At 37.7% G+C, this 13,192-nt stretch overlaps 1 protein-coding gene across 21 annotated transcripts in view; it reads right to left on the reverse strand.

Moving 5' to 3' along the window:
• Positions 1 to 13,192, reverse strand: part of DMD (dystrophin) — a 2,667,987-nt gene that overhangs the window by 389,898 nt on the left and 2,264,897 nt on the right. For all 21 annotated transcript variants that reach the window (XM_086387503.1, XM_086387509.1, XM_086387510.1 and 18 more), the window contains one exon: positions 11,109 to 11,265. In XM_086387503.1, coding sequence (XP_086243629.1) covers positions 11,109 to 11,265 — 157 coding nt within the window. The remainder of the gene's footprint in view (positions 1 to 11,108; positions 11,266 to 13,192) is intronic.

A 13,192-nucleotide genomic window follows, 5' to 3' on the forward strand; every position in this document is an offset into this window, starting at 1 on the left:
ACTGGGTGACTTGACTGCTTGCTGATTGATTCATTCATTCACAAATATTTATTTTGAATCTATTACATATAAGGTAGGGCAGAAATAGGGACCTGATCTTTGTCCTTAAGGAGTCAATAGTTTGGTTGAGTAAGTATGTTTGTATAAAAGCATATTTTAATTCAATTAATGTTTTACCATTGTGAAGCGAAGTACAGATAAGTTAGGCTTTTACCTAAAGCCATCTGTTCATTAGTCATTTAGGATCCAAATTTTGAAATTCTTAAGCCAGTCTGAAAGTGACTAATAACAAGAAAACCAGTTTCCTAAATTACAAAAAGTGTGGAAGACACAGAAGTGGAAAATCCTAATTACAGTGAGGCAAATGAAAAAGTTAAAAAAAACCTGAAAGTAATAGAGAATAACCAAGCTGTTGATTATTCATCTTAAGCCAGGCTGAAAGTCAGAACAAAAAATAAAAGTTCCTTGAATTACAGAATATTTGAAAGCCACAAAAGTGGAAAATCCTAATGACTGTGAAGCAAATCAGAAATAAAAAACCTGGAAGTGAGAGAAAAGAACCAAGTCATTGATTCTTTTTTTTTTTTTTTTCTGCCTGTCCTATTTGTGAGGAAGAAATTAGGGTGAATACGACAACTTAATAATACATAAATAAAAGTAGCTTAGAACCATGTAGGGGTGGGGGGTGGTGAAGGGTGAGATACTGATTTGCTTGATAGAAATCAGAGAAGAGCGATACAGGATGAGAATGTGGGCACAGGTACAGACATTACAGAGAGAAAAGCTATGTTGCTGTCACTTATAAAGCCAGGGGGCCTATTACTAAGGATGTAAATAAAAGCTCTTGCATTTCAAAACAAATCTCTTTAAACCAGGTACGTTGTACAGTTTCCCCGGAGCTGAATTTTATCTATATTCCCACTGAAGTGTCATCTGTATTGGTGTCATTTGGACTGGCAATCTGAAGGAATGACTATATGTTATTTCCACATTTGCTAGCAAAACTTTACAGAACCATCCTGAGAGGCAGACTAAAGTGGTGATAAGTGCACTGTCCTGGGTAGCAGGACATAAGCTGAAGTCTGGGCTGGGCCCAAACTTGGTTGCATGATCTCAAACAGGTCATAAAATCTTCCTGAGCCTTCCTGTCCTCATTTGTAACATGTAGAGGTTTGCTAAGTATCTTACCTAAGTTCTAACATCCATTTCTAATATTCCATAGTCAACATGTATAGATCATTCATTGGACCCAGGCCTGTTACATGGTGGCACTATGACACAGTCTCCCTGAGGCATCGTTCCTGATATTAAGATTAGAGACACAGCTTGGCGCCTAATAGATACTCAATAAATACAGTTGAATACATAACAGAACACTCAGGTAGAAAAACCAAGTGTGTTATATGGAGGCCAGTTGGATTTAGATGCAGATGATGTGAGGATGAAAGCCTTGTTTTGTGAATTAGGAGAGAAAAAAAAAAATAATGCTGTCAATTGGGAAAAACTGAGAGATCCTTTACTGGGTCCACTCTTAGTTTCCAGCTCTAAAGTTGAGAGTAATCTGTGAGTTACTAGGTGGATTTTCCTTAAAAGGAGGCCCTATTAGCCCTGCCCTCTTAATCCAGGTGATTTCTTCTCTAAAGGAGATACTGACGTGCACCCATTTGGAAGTTCCATTATTTGAATGGTTGGGGCTTTTCCTCTAGCTTGCGTTGGCTAGATGAGAGGACCGACAGACTTAAAAAGTATAAGTATCCAACGGTGCTACTTCTTCAACAAATGGTTACTGAGTGGGCACAGGACAAGTACAGCAACACTGTCATACTCACAGATTTATTAGTATTTTAGTTTTGTCATATCATGTTGTTCATTTCCACATTATTTCTACTTTATCTGTATGCCTATGTTGGTTTTACTCCTGACAAGAACGTTGCTGAATACATTCTGTTACCATAATGACCTTTCTCATTTTTAAGAGCCACCCAATTTATTGAGTCTCGAGCACATTAGAAATATTGTAACTACTAAACACTGATTTAAGGACAATCATTGTCCAATTAATCCGAAATGAAGATCATGGAAGAAGGCAAGATCCAAATGTGGTTCACTGAAGTAGCAGAGATTCTGCTTCTAAGAATCTAAGACAAATTCATAGGGATTTTTGAAAGATTTGCCAGAAATGGCAACAGAGCCCAAACTCCCAGAAAGACAAAGGATTCACTTAATACTCATTCACGATACTTTGTATTAGAGAAGTTATGAAAATGGGACAGATGAGCTACCAAGGAAAGCTCATGGTCACCTTTATATTTTTATTGTGGTAGAAACACGTAACAAGAGATACTCCTTCACAAAGTTTTAAGCTCATGATTCAGGAGTGCTACCTATAGGCATTAGAGTGCACAGTAGATCTCTCAAACTTACTCATTTTGCATACCTGAAAGCTTCTACTTGATGAAGAACTCCACATTTTCCCCTCTCCCCAGGCCCTGGAAATCACCTGTCTCTTCACTTCTGAGTTTGACTACATATCATCTTTAAACCAGATAAAAAAGTTTATCTTATTTTCACTCTACTTCTGCAGAAAAGTGAACCTAAGGGATTATAGTATCAGATACATGTAGCCATTGTTTCTGGTAAATTTAAGCATTGTTTCAGACAGTTAACAACCTGAACAAAAATACCAATTTATAAGTGACATTTAAGTCAATTTGAAGCAATTTGAAAAGTAAATGGACACATTTTAAGTCTGAAATAATTTTTTAAAAATATCTAATTTTAGTTGATGAAAAAAAATTTTTTTTGAGCATCCTGGGGGGCAAAGTGTTTAACCAGCTCCTGTTGAGATTTACTTTTTGGAAGTCTTTTAAGCACAAAGTTGTCTTCTCTGAGATTAAGGGCATGGGCTAGCCGAGACTCTAGCCTGCTTACAGATCTCTGATACTGTGGAGGAATAGTTTAGCGCCCACATAGCATCTTGCACAGCTGTGTGACTCCCAATCCTAAGGCTCAGCTGCTTCTAACAACCACTGGGGAAGTCACTTCCACAGACGATAATGCTGTTAAACTCCCAGTCGATCTTGAAAAATCACTGCTGAAAATTCAATCTGCTCCCAGGGTCATTTAGAGAATTAGGCATTAGGTTGTTGAGCCTAAACCCTAAATTTTGGACATTCTTTCTGAAGCAATAGTGCAGATAAATGGATTATCAGAAAACCCTGTGGAAAATTAATTAATATCCCTTCTCAAGAGGCTTAGCCAAAATTTGAGACTGTCAAGTGTGAGTGGTGACTAATTTCTGAATCACACAATTTGTTTCTGTCTATCAACATAATCCAGAAATGGAACTTCACATACATACTCTCCCCTCATCCATGATCATTTTGAAGTCTTTCCCATTTCCATAAATGGCATCATCATTTCCCCATTTGTTCAAACCAGAGACTTCAGAGTCATCCTTGACTCTGCCTTCTCTCACATTCCACATTCCATCTATCTTAAGTTCTATCAGCTCTACTTTCAAGCTGTATCTTGGGTCATATAATTTTTCATCATATCTATCATTTCCATTCCAGCCAAAGTGATCATTATCTCCTTCCTAAATGACTTCAACACCCTCCTAATCTTTCTCCCTGCTTTCTGTTTTGCTCCTCTTACCATCATTTCCTCACACAGCAGCCAGTATCCATTTCTGAACACATTAATAGGATCACATCCTGCCTGTAGTCTTCCAGTAATGTCTCAATATACACAAAATAAAATCCACCTCCCAACTAGGGCTGAAAAGGCCATTCATTATCTGGTCTTTGCTTCTCTCTATAACCTACCACCAGCCCATTCTGCTATTCCTTGGATACACCAAACCTGTTCTTATACCTTCACATTTGCACTTGTTGCTCCTTTGGCCTAGAATATCCTTCACTCAAGGTCTTTGCTTGGCTCATTCATACACAGAACACTTAGCTCAACTAATAGTCTCTTTAGGTAGGCCACTACCTCTCAGTCTTTCTCTGGCCTTATTTTTTAATTTTATTTTCATAAAACTGATCTGATATGATTTTATTTTTGTTTAATTCTTTTTTTTTTTTTGGCTCTATTGTGTGGCTTGTAAGATCTTAGCTCCCTGACCAGGGATTGAGCCCCAGCAGTGAGAAGGCTGAGTCCTAATCACCTGATCACAAGGGAATTCCCCTGACATCATTTTATATATTAATGTATTGGCTTACTATGTGTTTCCCTCATTAAAGTTTGAATGTCTGTGGAGGCAGAGTCTCATTTTGTTCACTATTGTACTTTCAGCCTTCAGCACAGAGTGGGTGCTCAATAAAAAATTATTGAAAGACTCAATAAATTCTAGGAGTCTGAGTTATGGTAGAGTTTTTCCTAAAATAATTTTTTTGAGGGAAATGGAAGAACACATAAAAAGATCAGGGACTTATCTGTGATTAAATGAAAATGTGTAAAAATTCTTGGTAAAGGCGAAGTGCTACACGAATATTATTTTAAGAGTATTTGTCAAGATATCAAAATATTTTGACATGGTTATAAAGAGGACTGTGGTAGAGAAGTCAATGTGTAAACTATTCATAGTTTATCTTATTATAGTCATTAAACAAAAGTAGCAAATCCTAGATGACTCTGTTCTCAAGTTCTGATGATAAAGCTAGTTTTCAGAAGACTTCTTCAAATGGCTAGAAATGTAGTTCTAAAAATAATTGAAAATCTTTTCTATTCAGCACTCCTAAATATGACTGCATAAAATACGAAACTTATACAAAAGCAGCTTTTACTCCATTAGCGATGAGGAACAGATCAAAAAGATGTTGATTTCCTCCATCCTAGTCAAGCAGACATCTTAGACTAGATAACTAACAGTGAACTTTGCTAGGGGATCAAAACTTGTTTAGAAATCCCAAGAGGCCAGGTCAATGACTGCTAGAATGACTCGCTGTATCACAACCCTTTTTGTTGTTGTTGTTTTTCAGAGGTGACAGGGAACAATACATTTATTTGGTAACACAAAGCTGACTTGAATCTTAATGTCCATTAATGGCACCTAAAGACATTTTCTTTGTCTGTGAAAAGACAAGACAGGGAACTCATCAAGCTAACACACATACTAAAACGCACCCAAAGGAAGCAGGCTGGTGTTGATAACAGAATTGCTTAAATAAATGTATAACCTACAATGTGATCTCAGGATAATTTTATTGAATTACTCAACCTTTCCCTCACTTTGTGGTGACTTCCGAGGAGATTGAATGCGCATAATATATGAGGTGACAAATGAACAAGTCCACTACTTTACTTAAGACTTTTTATTTGTCAACAGCATCCATGCAATACTGGCTTTCTGTCCCCTGTTTTCATAATGTATGTATTGATTACTTCTATCTAAATCTTAACTAGAAAATCTCAGGAAGCTTTGGAGGTGTCCTTATGGTCTCTACGGAAGGAATTAGAGAGGTTTTTAAGTTGAAAGATGAAAACCGAATGACAAACAATTTCATTAGTAAAAATGCAAACAAAACGTTATTACCTACAGTGTTCTTATAATCAAGGCCTAATTTCCATTTCAATTTGGGGTGGGATGAAGAGCATTAAATAAACTCATGGTTTTATTGCAGTTCTCCTTGGAAATCCCCCACTATGATTTGCTCCTTTAAAACTCTCTCTAGGTTAATCACAGAAGTAGACAAGTAATAAATATCACTTTAGTGACTGCTCAAGTAAAACAAAGGAAGTCAGTTTTAAAAATATATCTGGACCAGAATAATACACACTAATTGAAAACGCGTCAGTCTAGTGAGGCAAGTAATGAGGAACCGTAAAAGCCAGGATAATGTATGCAAAAGATATAAAAACTGGTCAGTTGATATTTGCTAGGGCACATTTGAGCTTTAATTATTTATAACACTTGACTGCATATGGAGCATTATTTTATTAATTAGTCTTCAGAGTTATCCAGTTGCAGTTGTTATGCTGCCCAACTGATTTGGGGAACACAGATCCACTCCCAAGGGTGTAAAAACCTGCTCTGGGGAGTGAGACCGCAGTTCCCAAATACCTGCATGGACTCCCTTAGACTTTTACCTTTAGGAAAACTGTATACTCTTCAATAAGAGTTACTGAGATTGACTATGTATTTTTGCTTTAAGTAAAGAGTACAGTTCAGTTCAGTTGCTCAGTCATGTCCAATTCTTTGTGACCCCATGGACTGCAGACATATGATATTTTGCTATAAATTTCATCATTAATCTGCAATGATTTACTAAGAAAAGATAAATTACCTCTTTTATAAGAATTCTGATCTATAGAAAAAAGTGGAATATTTTAAATTACTATTTATACTTTTGCCATTTTAATGGGATTTGTATTCCCATAAAAGAGAAACAGCATTAATAATTTCTAATAGAGAGCAGGTGATTTTTTTTTTTTTAAAGTGACACACCAAATACATGGGGAGCAAGTTTACAATAAGAAATGAGCCATCTTAAAAAAAAAATAAAGAAGCGAAATTTCTTGATTACTAGAACATTTTATATAAACAGTATTTGGAGTGAGAAACCCTTCAAGAGCACATTTTCTAAAAAGGCTACAAAACAAAATCTGTTCAAGACCAGATCTTGACAGAATTTTGTAATGGCTGCATTCCCTTTACCTCCTCCTAACTGGGTTCAGAAGCTCTGATAGAGAGGACACCTGATTTCAAGGATTTTTCCTTTGTTCTTTTTGTCCCCAGGCAGTGAGAGCATCATGAACTAGACAGCAATTCCACAACAACCATAAAAGGGCTACTGCATAAGTGTGACAGAACTGAGTAAACAGGGTGCTAAATTGCTCTCTCATCAACACTTAGGAGTGATGATGTTCTTTGAGCGAGTGCTTTGTGACATGGATTTTTCTTAAGGATACAAAGAGAATTTCATGAAAACATTGGACCAGAACCTGAGGAAAATCAGTGGGCATCAAAGTAGCTTTACACACTACGAAAAGATGCTTACTTGGGAGTAAACAAAAATCCTGCAAGTGAGGAAGGAACATCACTCTTGATTCTTTATCTCCCTGCCCTGGATCTCAGGAGGGCAGAGAATGAAGACGAGATTAGTTCATTGGCTGTTCTCCTTCCTTCCTGCCTCTTTATCTTCTTTCCTTAATTCCTTGGTTCCTTTATCTATTCAGTGTCTATCATGTACTAGACACTTTAAAAGGTGCTAGGGATAAAAATGACAACCCTCTTCTGAAAAGAAAGCTTCTTGGAGCACAAGGTTTAGTGAACGTGGTTGACATTAATCAAAAAGTCACACATACGCACGATGATAAGTAATGTTACATCATAGAAAGAAAAGTATGGTGTTATGAAGACATAAAGGGAGACCTAGTCAAATGTGAGCATTGGAAAAAAGCTTGCTTGATGTCTGAGCCAAGATGTAAAGGATTCTTAGACATTAGAATTTCCTAATTCTCATAATTAGGAAATTATGAGGGGGTAGGTTTGGGTAGAAAGGGTTTCAGACAGAGGATCAGTATATTCAAAGCCCCACCTGAGAGGAACAGAGAACTGGGAAAAAAACAAAAGCAGGCGTTATAGCTAGCATTAAGACAGCAAGAGGAAGAACAGTACGGGAACAGAAGGTTGGAGCAGACCAACCCTGGGGGGCTTGGGGGTCCTGCTGAGGATTTGTGGTCATTTCCCAATGGCATTGAAAAGTCACTGGGGAGTGTTAAGATGAGGACTGACATAATTCAATTTTTATTTTTACATAGATTACACAGACTGAAAATGTTGACTGCATTGTAGGGTGGTAAGAATAGATACAGAAAAGTGAGGAGAAAAGGTCTGTAGAAATGGTGATGATGACACAGTAGACAGGGTCAAGAGAAGTAAACTGATCCAGTAATGTGTTAGTGTCGGAAGGCTGGAGATTGGTCATCCTGAAAAGGTACTATGCATCAGTCTGCTCTGCTGTTGTTTGGATAGGAGAAACTAGTTAGATTCTCCAAGACTTGGGGTTTTGTAGATGACAGCAACAAGAAGATAATGAAGGAATTTAGGGTCTTGAAAGAGTTATCAATATTTAAATGCTTGATGACTGAATCTAAGTTGGACTTGGAGGGAGACAAAGATAGAAGATCAGTGGAACTAATATACAGAACCAAGAGTTATCAATAGGCTGGAAGTTCTGATACACCACAGAGAGGAAGCAGATGGGTATCTGAATAAGTATACTAACCAAGTGGGGATTAATTCACTTCAGTATGGTGGCTGTTAACCAGGACTCTACATCACATCTTCCTAAAGTATATCATTGATCATCAGATTATTCAGTAAAAGGACTGAGAATGATAAGGACTAACATTTTATAATAATCAGGGAGAGTGAGGCTGCATTTATGACAAAAGGTAGGCTCGAAGAAACTGTGAAAAAACTAAGTGGATCAAATTCCTCATCTTCAAGCTGAAAATCAAAGGAGCAATCACCATCTCACCTATGGAGGAGGCAGCTAGAATCCCAGTCTCCTGAATCCTAGTGCACCTGTCCAATGATTCATCACCTTTGACTTCTGGAACTAGAATAAAATGATACCTTTTGTACAAATTCTGTCTCATCTCACTATGTCATATAATGAATTCTACTTAAAATGCCCTTCCTTCTCAGTGAACCCTCTTCTACATATGCACGAATGTTTTAACTATATATTCAAGTGTTTAGAACATTTAAAAATATAGCTATTCTATCATTTATTGTTTAGTTGCTAAGGCATGTCTGATTGTTTGCAATCCTATGGACTGTATCCTGCCAGGCTCCTCTGTCCATGGGATTTTCCAGGCAAGAATACTGGAGTGGGTGGCATTCTCTTTTCCCACAAAACTGCCTTAATATTCTGAATTATATGGAGGGGAATGGCTAAAGAAGAACTGGCAGTTTTCTTGGCAATTATTTATCAACTCCTGGATCTTCTCTCGTGTTTTCTTCCCTTTCTGTAATCTTCTATACCTTCTTTTCTGGAGTAATATAAACCCTTGACCTTTCTTCAAGATGTGACTTTTGGCTGTGTCTTCATAGAGATCTTTCCTTTAAGTGCTGAACATACAAAAGTGGCACCATTCTATCAAGTTTTTATTGCTTGATGGCACCCCACTCCAGTATTCTTGCCTGGAAAATCCCATGGACGGAGGAGCCTGGTGGGCTGCAGTCCATGGGGTTGCGAAGAGTCGGACATGACTGAGCGACTTCACTTTCACTTTTCACTTTCATGCATTGGAGAAGGAAATGGCAACCCACTCCAGCGTTCTTGCCTGGAGAATCCCAGGGACGGAGGAGCCTGGTGGACTGCCGTCTATGGGGTCGCACAGAGTCGGACACAACTGAAGCAACTTAGCAGCAGCAGCAGTAATTTACTTGTTTTTCTATTCCCTTCTGTCCATGCACCTTTTATTCTCATTTCAAATGCCCCTATTAGTATCTACTGTATGCCAGACACTTTGCTAGGGACTAGGGTCTTGGAGGTCAGCACGACCAAGTCTCTGCCTTCCTCACTTAGAGCTTAGTGGAGACAAAAATATAATGAAAAACAAAGAAAGAAAAGAAACAATTGATCTTTGTTGGAGAATGCTAGTGAGCAAGTTGTTATTCTGAAGACTGAGAAAGTAGAAATATTTACCCCACCTATCCTAGATGAGCAATAACCTGGGTACCCAAATAGTGGATGAGTATCCATTTTCTTTTCAGAGAAGCACTCCAGCTAACGGGCTGGTGGCTCAGTGATAAAGAATCCACCTGCCAAGCAGGAGACGTGGATTCGATCCCTGGGTTGGGAAGATCCCCAGAGAAGGAAATAGCAACTCACTCCAGTATTCTTACATGGGAAATTCCCTGGGCAGAGGAGCCTGGTAGGCCTCAGTCCATTGGGTTGCAAAAGAGTTGGACAGGACTTAGTGACTAAACAACAACTCCTGCTAATAGATGTAGAAGAAATGATAGAAATATGCAACTACTACATTGCAACCCATAGCCATTGATCACTAATAGCCACCAAAGTCACTCACACACAAGAGAAAACAAAGCACTATGTACCTCCTGGTGATGGGTGAATACATCACTATCTACGAAGCAGTCTTACCAAGAACAGTCAAATGTGAATATAATCCAACATGTAGAACTACACCATTCAGTAGAGCAGCTACTAGCCATATCTGAGCATTTGAAATGTGGCTAGTCTGAATTGAGCTGTGTTGTAGCCATTGTAATTGTAAATTTTTATATTGATTCCATGTTAAAATAATAATAATTATTGTTCTATAACTATGTAAGATGTTACCATTAGAGGAAACGGGGTGAAAGGCAAAGGGAAACTCTCTGCACTATTTCTGGAACTTAACTGTGAATCTGTAATTGCTTCCAAGTGAAAAAAAAAAAGGGATTTCAAAGACAAATTAGCCAAACACAATGTGTGGAACTTATTTCAATGCTTGTTTAAACCAAAAACTCAACCCCCTCAAACCTGTTAAAACATTTAAGCCATGTATATGAGAAGTAGAAATTTGAATACTGCCTTAGTATTTGTCATGATAAAATTACTGAGATATAAAAAGTGTTACAGTAACAATGTGGTTACCTTTAAAGAGCAAGTTCTTATCTTTTAGAGATGCTTTATCAAATATTCATGAATTAAATGATCTGTACCTGAGATTTGCTTTAAAATAATCAAGGACAAAGTAGAAGTAAGATTGGCCATGAATTCATAATTGTTGATTTTAATGGGTACACAGGGGTTTATTACAGAATGTCTGCTCTAGCATATGTTTAATATTTTCCAAAATAACACTTTAAAAGTATCACCAAAAGACATAGGCGAATCTTTTTTTTTCTTTTTTGGTACAGATATGGGCAAATCACAAATGATATTATTAATGCAGATGCTTTTGACATTTAAAATATAATGGCTTGGATTATTTCTAATTGACCTTTGGACTAGAGAAGTAAAAACGATTTCTATTAAACTTGATTTCTTTTCTTTTTTCAAACTAATCTCAGTCAAAACTAATTTTAAAATAGTTGTTGAATGCTTACTATATGCAAAGCACTCTGCTTAAAAATTTCCTACCCTGTGTATATCATTCTGCTTCTGAACTGCTGGGAAATCGCCTCCGATAGGTGCCTGACGGCTCAACTCATCGTCTTTCAGCTGTAGCCACACCAGAAGTTCCTGAAGAGAAAGGTGCAGACGCTTCCACTGGTCAGAACTGGCTTCCAAATGGGACCTGGAAAACAACGGGAGCAAACTGTGTGAGAATATCTTGAAAGATAAATGATGGTTCTAACAATCCCATTAAGGTACCTTGGTTGGTTGGTTCCATAGTGTGTAAATGTACTGTGAAGTATATAGCAGCCCTCAATAAAAGGGGCTTCTCTGGTGGCTCAGACAGTAAAGAATCTGCCTGCAATGCAGGAGACCCAGATACAGTCCCTGGGTCAGGAAGATCCCCTGGAGAAGGAAATGGCAACCCATTCTAGTATTCTTGCCTAGGGAATCCCATGGATATAGGAGCCTGGGGGCTACAGTCCATGGGGGTCACAAAGAGTCAGACACGACTGAGCGACTTTCACTTCACTTCACTTCCTCAATAAAAATCTGGCTCCCTGCTTTTGAGACCAACAAAATGGGGGGCTATTTTTTGGGGCAACTTTGAGGGAAGACTGTTTAGCTATATGTTTATTTTAATGTGCAGAATTCTGAGACTTCTGGCATGAAATATACACTGGAATGGATTGTTTTCCTGTAGTGTTGCAGTCAATGACTCTTAATGTCTCTGGTAGAAAAACTTGGACCCAGTGACTAATATAAAGCACTCAGTTTTTGTGTGACTCATGCTAGGACTGGAATTCTTTCTGTTTTGAGAAATGGAAAGGTCTCTCCCCATATTTTGACTTTTCCATTTCTACACCCTAGGCAGCCTCTTCCATTGACTCCTTCCATCTGGCATCTGTTCCTCTCTGCTCCTTTCCCCATATGCTCCTCCTCTGCATCTACCCTTCTTTATTCACGTGCACCTGGGATTTGTCTTCACCGAGTTCCAACATTTTCCGCTTTGTTTCCTCTGTGTACAATGTGCTGAGACAACAACAACTCATGTGGAAAAGTAAAAATCAGACATTGGCCTGCAAGCCTTCCCCCAACATGAATAATTTAGGCAAGAGGCTGAGTGCTTTACCACCAACTGTATTTAGAACATGGTAATCCATAGAAGGCATTTAAGACTATACAAATGAATGATCTGTGTTATAGAATCTGTATTTCATTTGGGGATAAGAAGCTAAATTAAGATAATAAATCATCATCCAGAAAACAAAGAAACTCAGAATGTGAGTCAAGCTGTACCCTCAGGTAAATCAAGAATTATGCTGCATTACTTACATCTGATCAGCAATTACTAATTAATTCATATAAATTAATGCTGCCTATAATATACATACAATATAGTTTCTAACGTTGCAGAGACTGAAATGCAAATTCACCAGGAAGAAAAGCATTCCCCTTTGCCATTTCATAACTTGGCCTGATATTTCAAATACCAGTCTCCTGCTGGTCTTAGTCAAACAGAATCACCAAATAGTGCCTAGGTGCTGAAATTAAATTACTCTAAACTTTCTGAGGGATAATTTGATGATACATAAATGTCTTTAAAATGTGCAAATACAACAATCCACAAGCTTAAAACTAAGGAACTTATTCTAAGAAAAAAACCGGGAAAGCATGCAGAGCTACAGGTAGAAATCTGTTATTTACAGCAAACATATGATTGATACAAAGTAGAAACAACGTAAATATTCAATACTAGGAAAGTGCTTGCATATATATTGGTGAACTCATACAATGCAATGTTCAAATCCTGTGAACCCTACATGATGCTCAATGTGATGATGTAGGCAAATATTCATGGACATGGAAAAGATCAGTCTGTCAGTGGTTAAGTAAGAAAGTAGGGGAAAAAAAAAAGAAAGTAGGTTACAATAATGTATATCTCTTTTTCTAATGTGCTTGTATGTGTATCCGTGTGCACATGCTTGATTGTGCGTGAAAAAAATTCTGAAACAACAACTAGTTTATCCCTCACAGCTGGATTTACACGTGATGTACTTCTTCATCTTTAAACTTTTCCAAATCGCCAGAATTCTCTATTGTGAGCC

This window comes from Bos grunniens, chromosome X (genome assembly GCF_055505025.1).
Source record: "Bos grunniens cultivar Pamir isolate PY7600 chromosome X, Bosgru_T2T1.0, whole genome shotgun sequence".
NCBI classification, from domain to species: domain Eukaryota; kingdom Metazoa; phylum Chordata; class Mammalia; order Artiodactyla; family Bovidae; genus Bos; species Bos grunniens.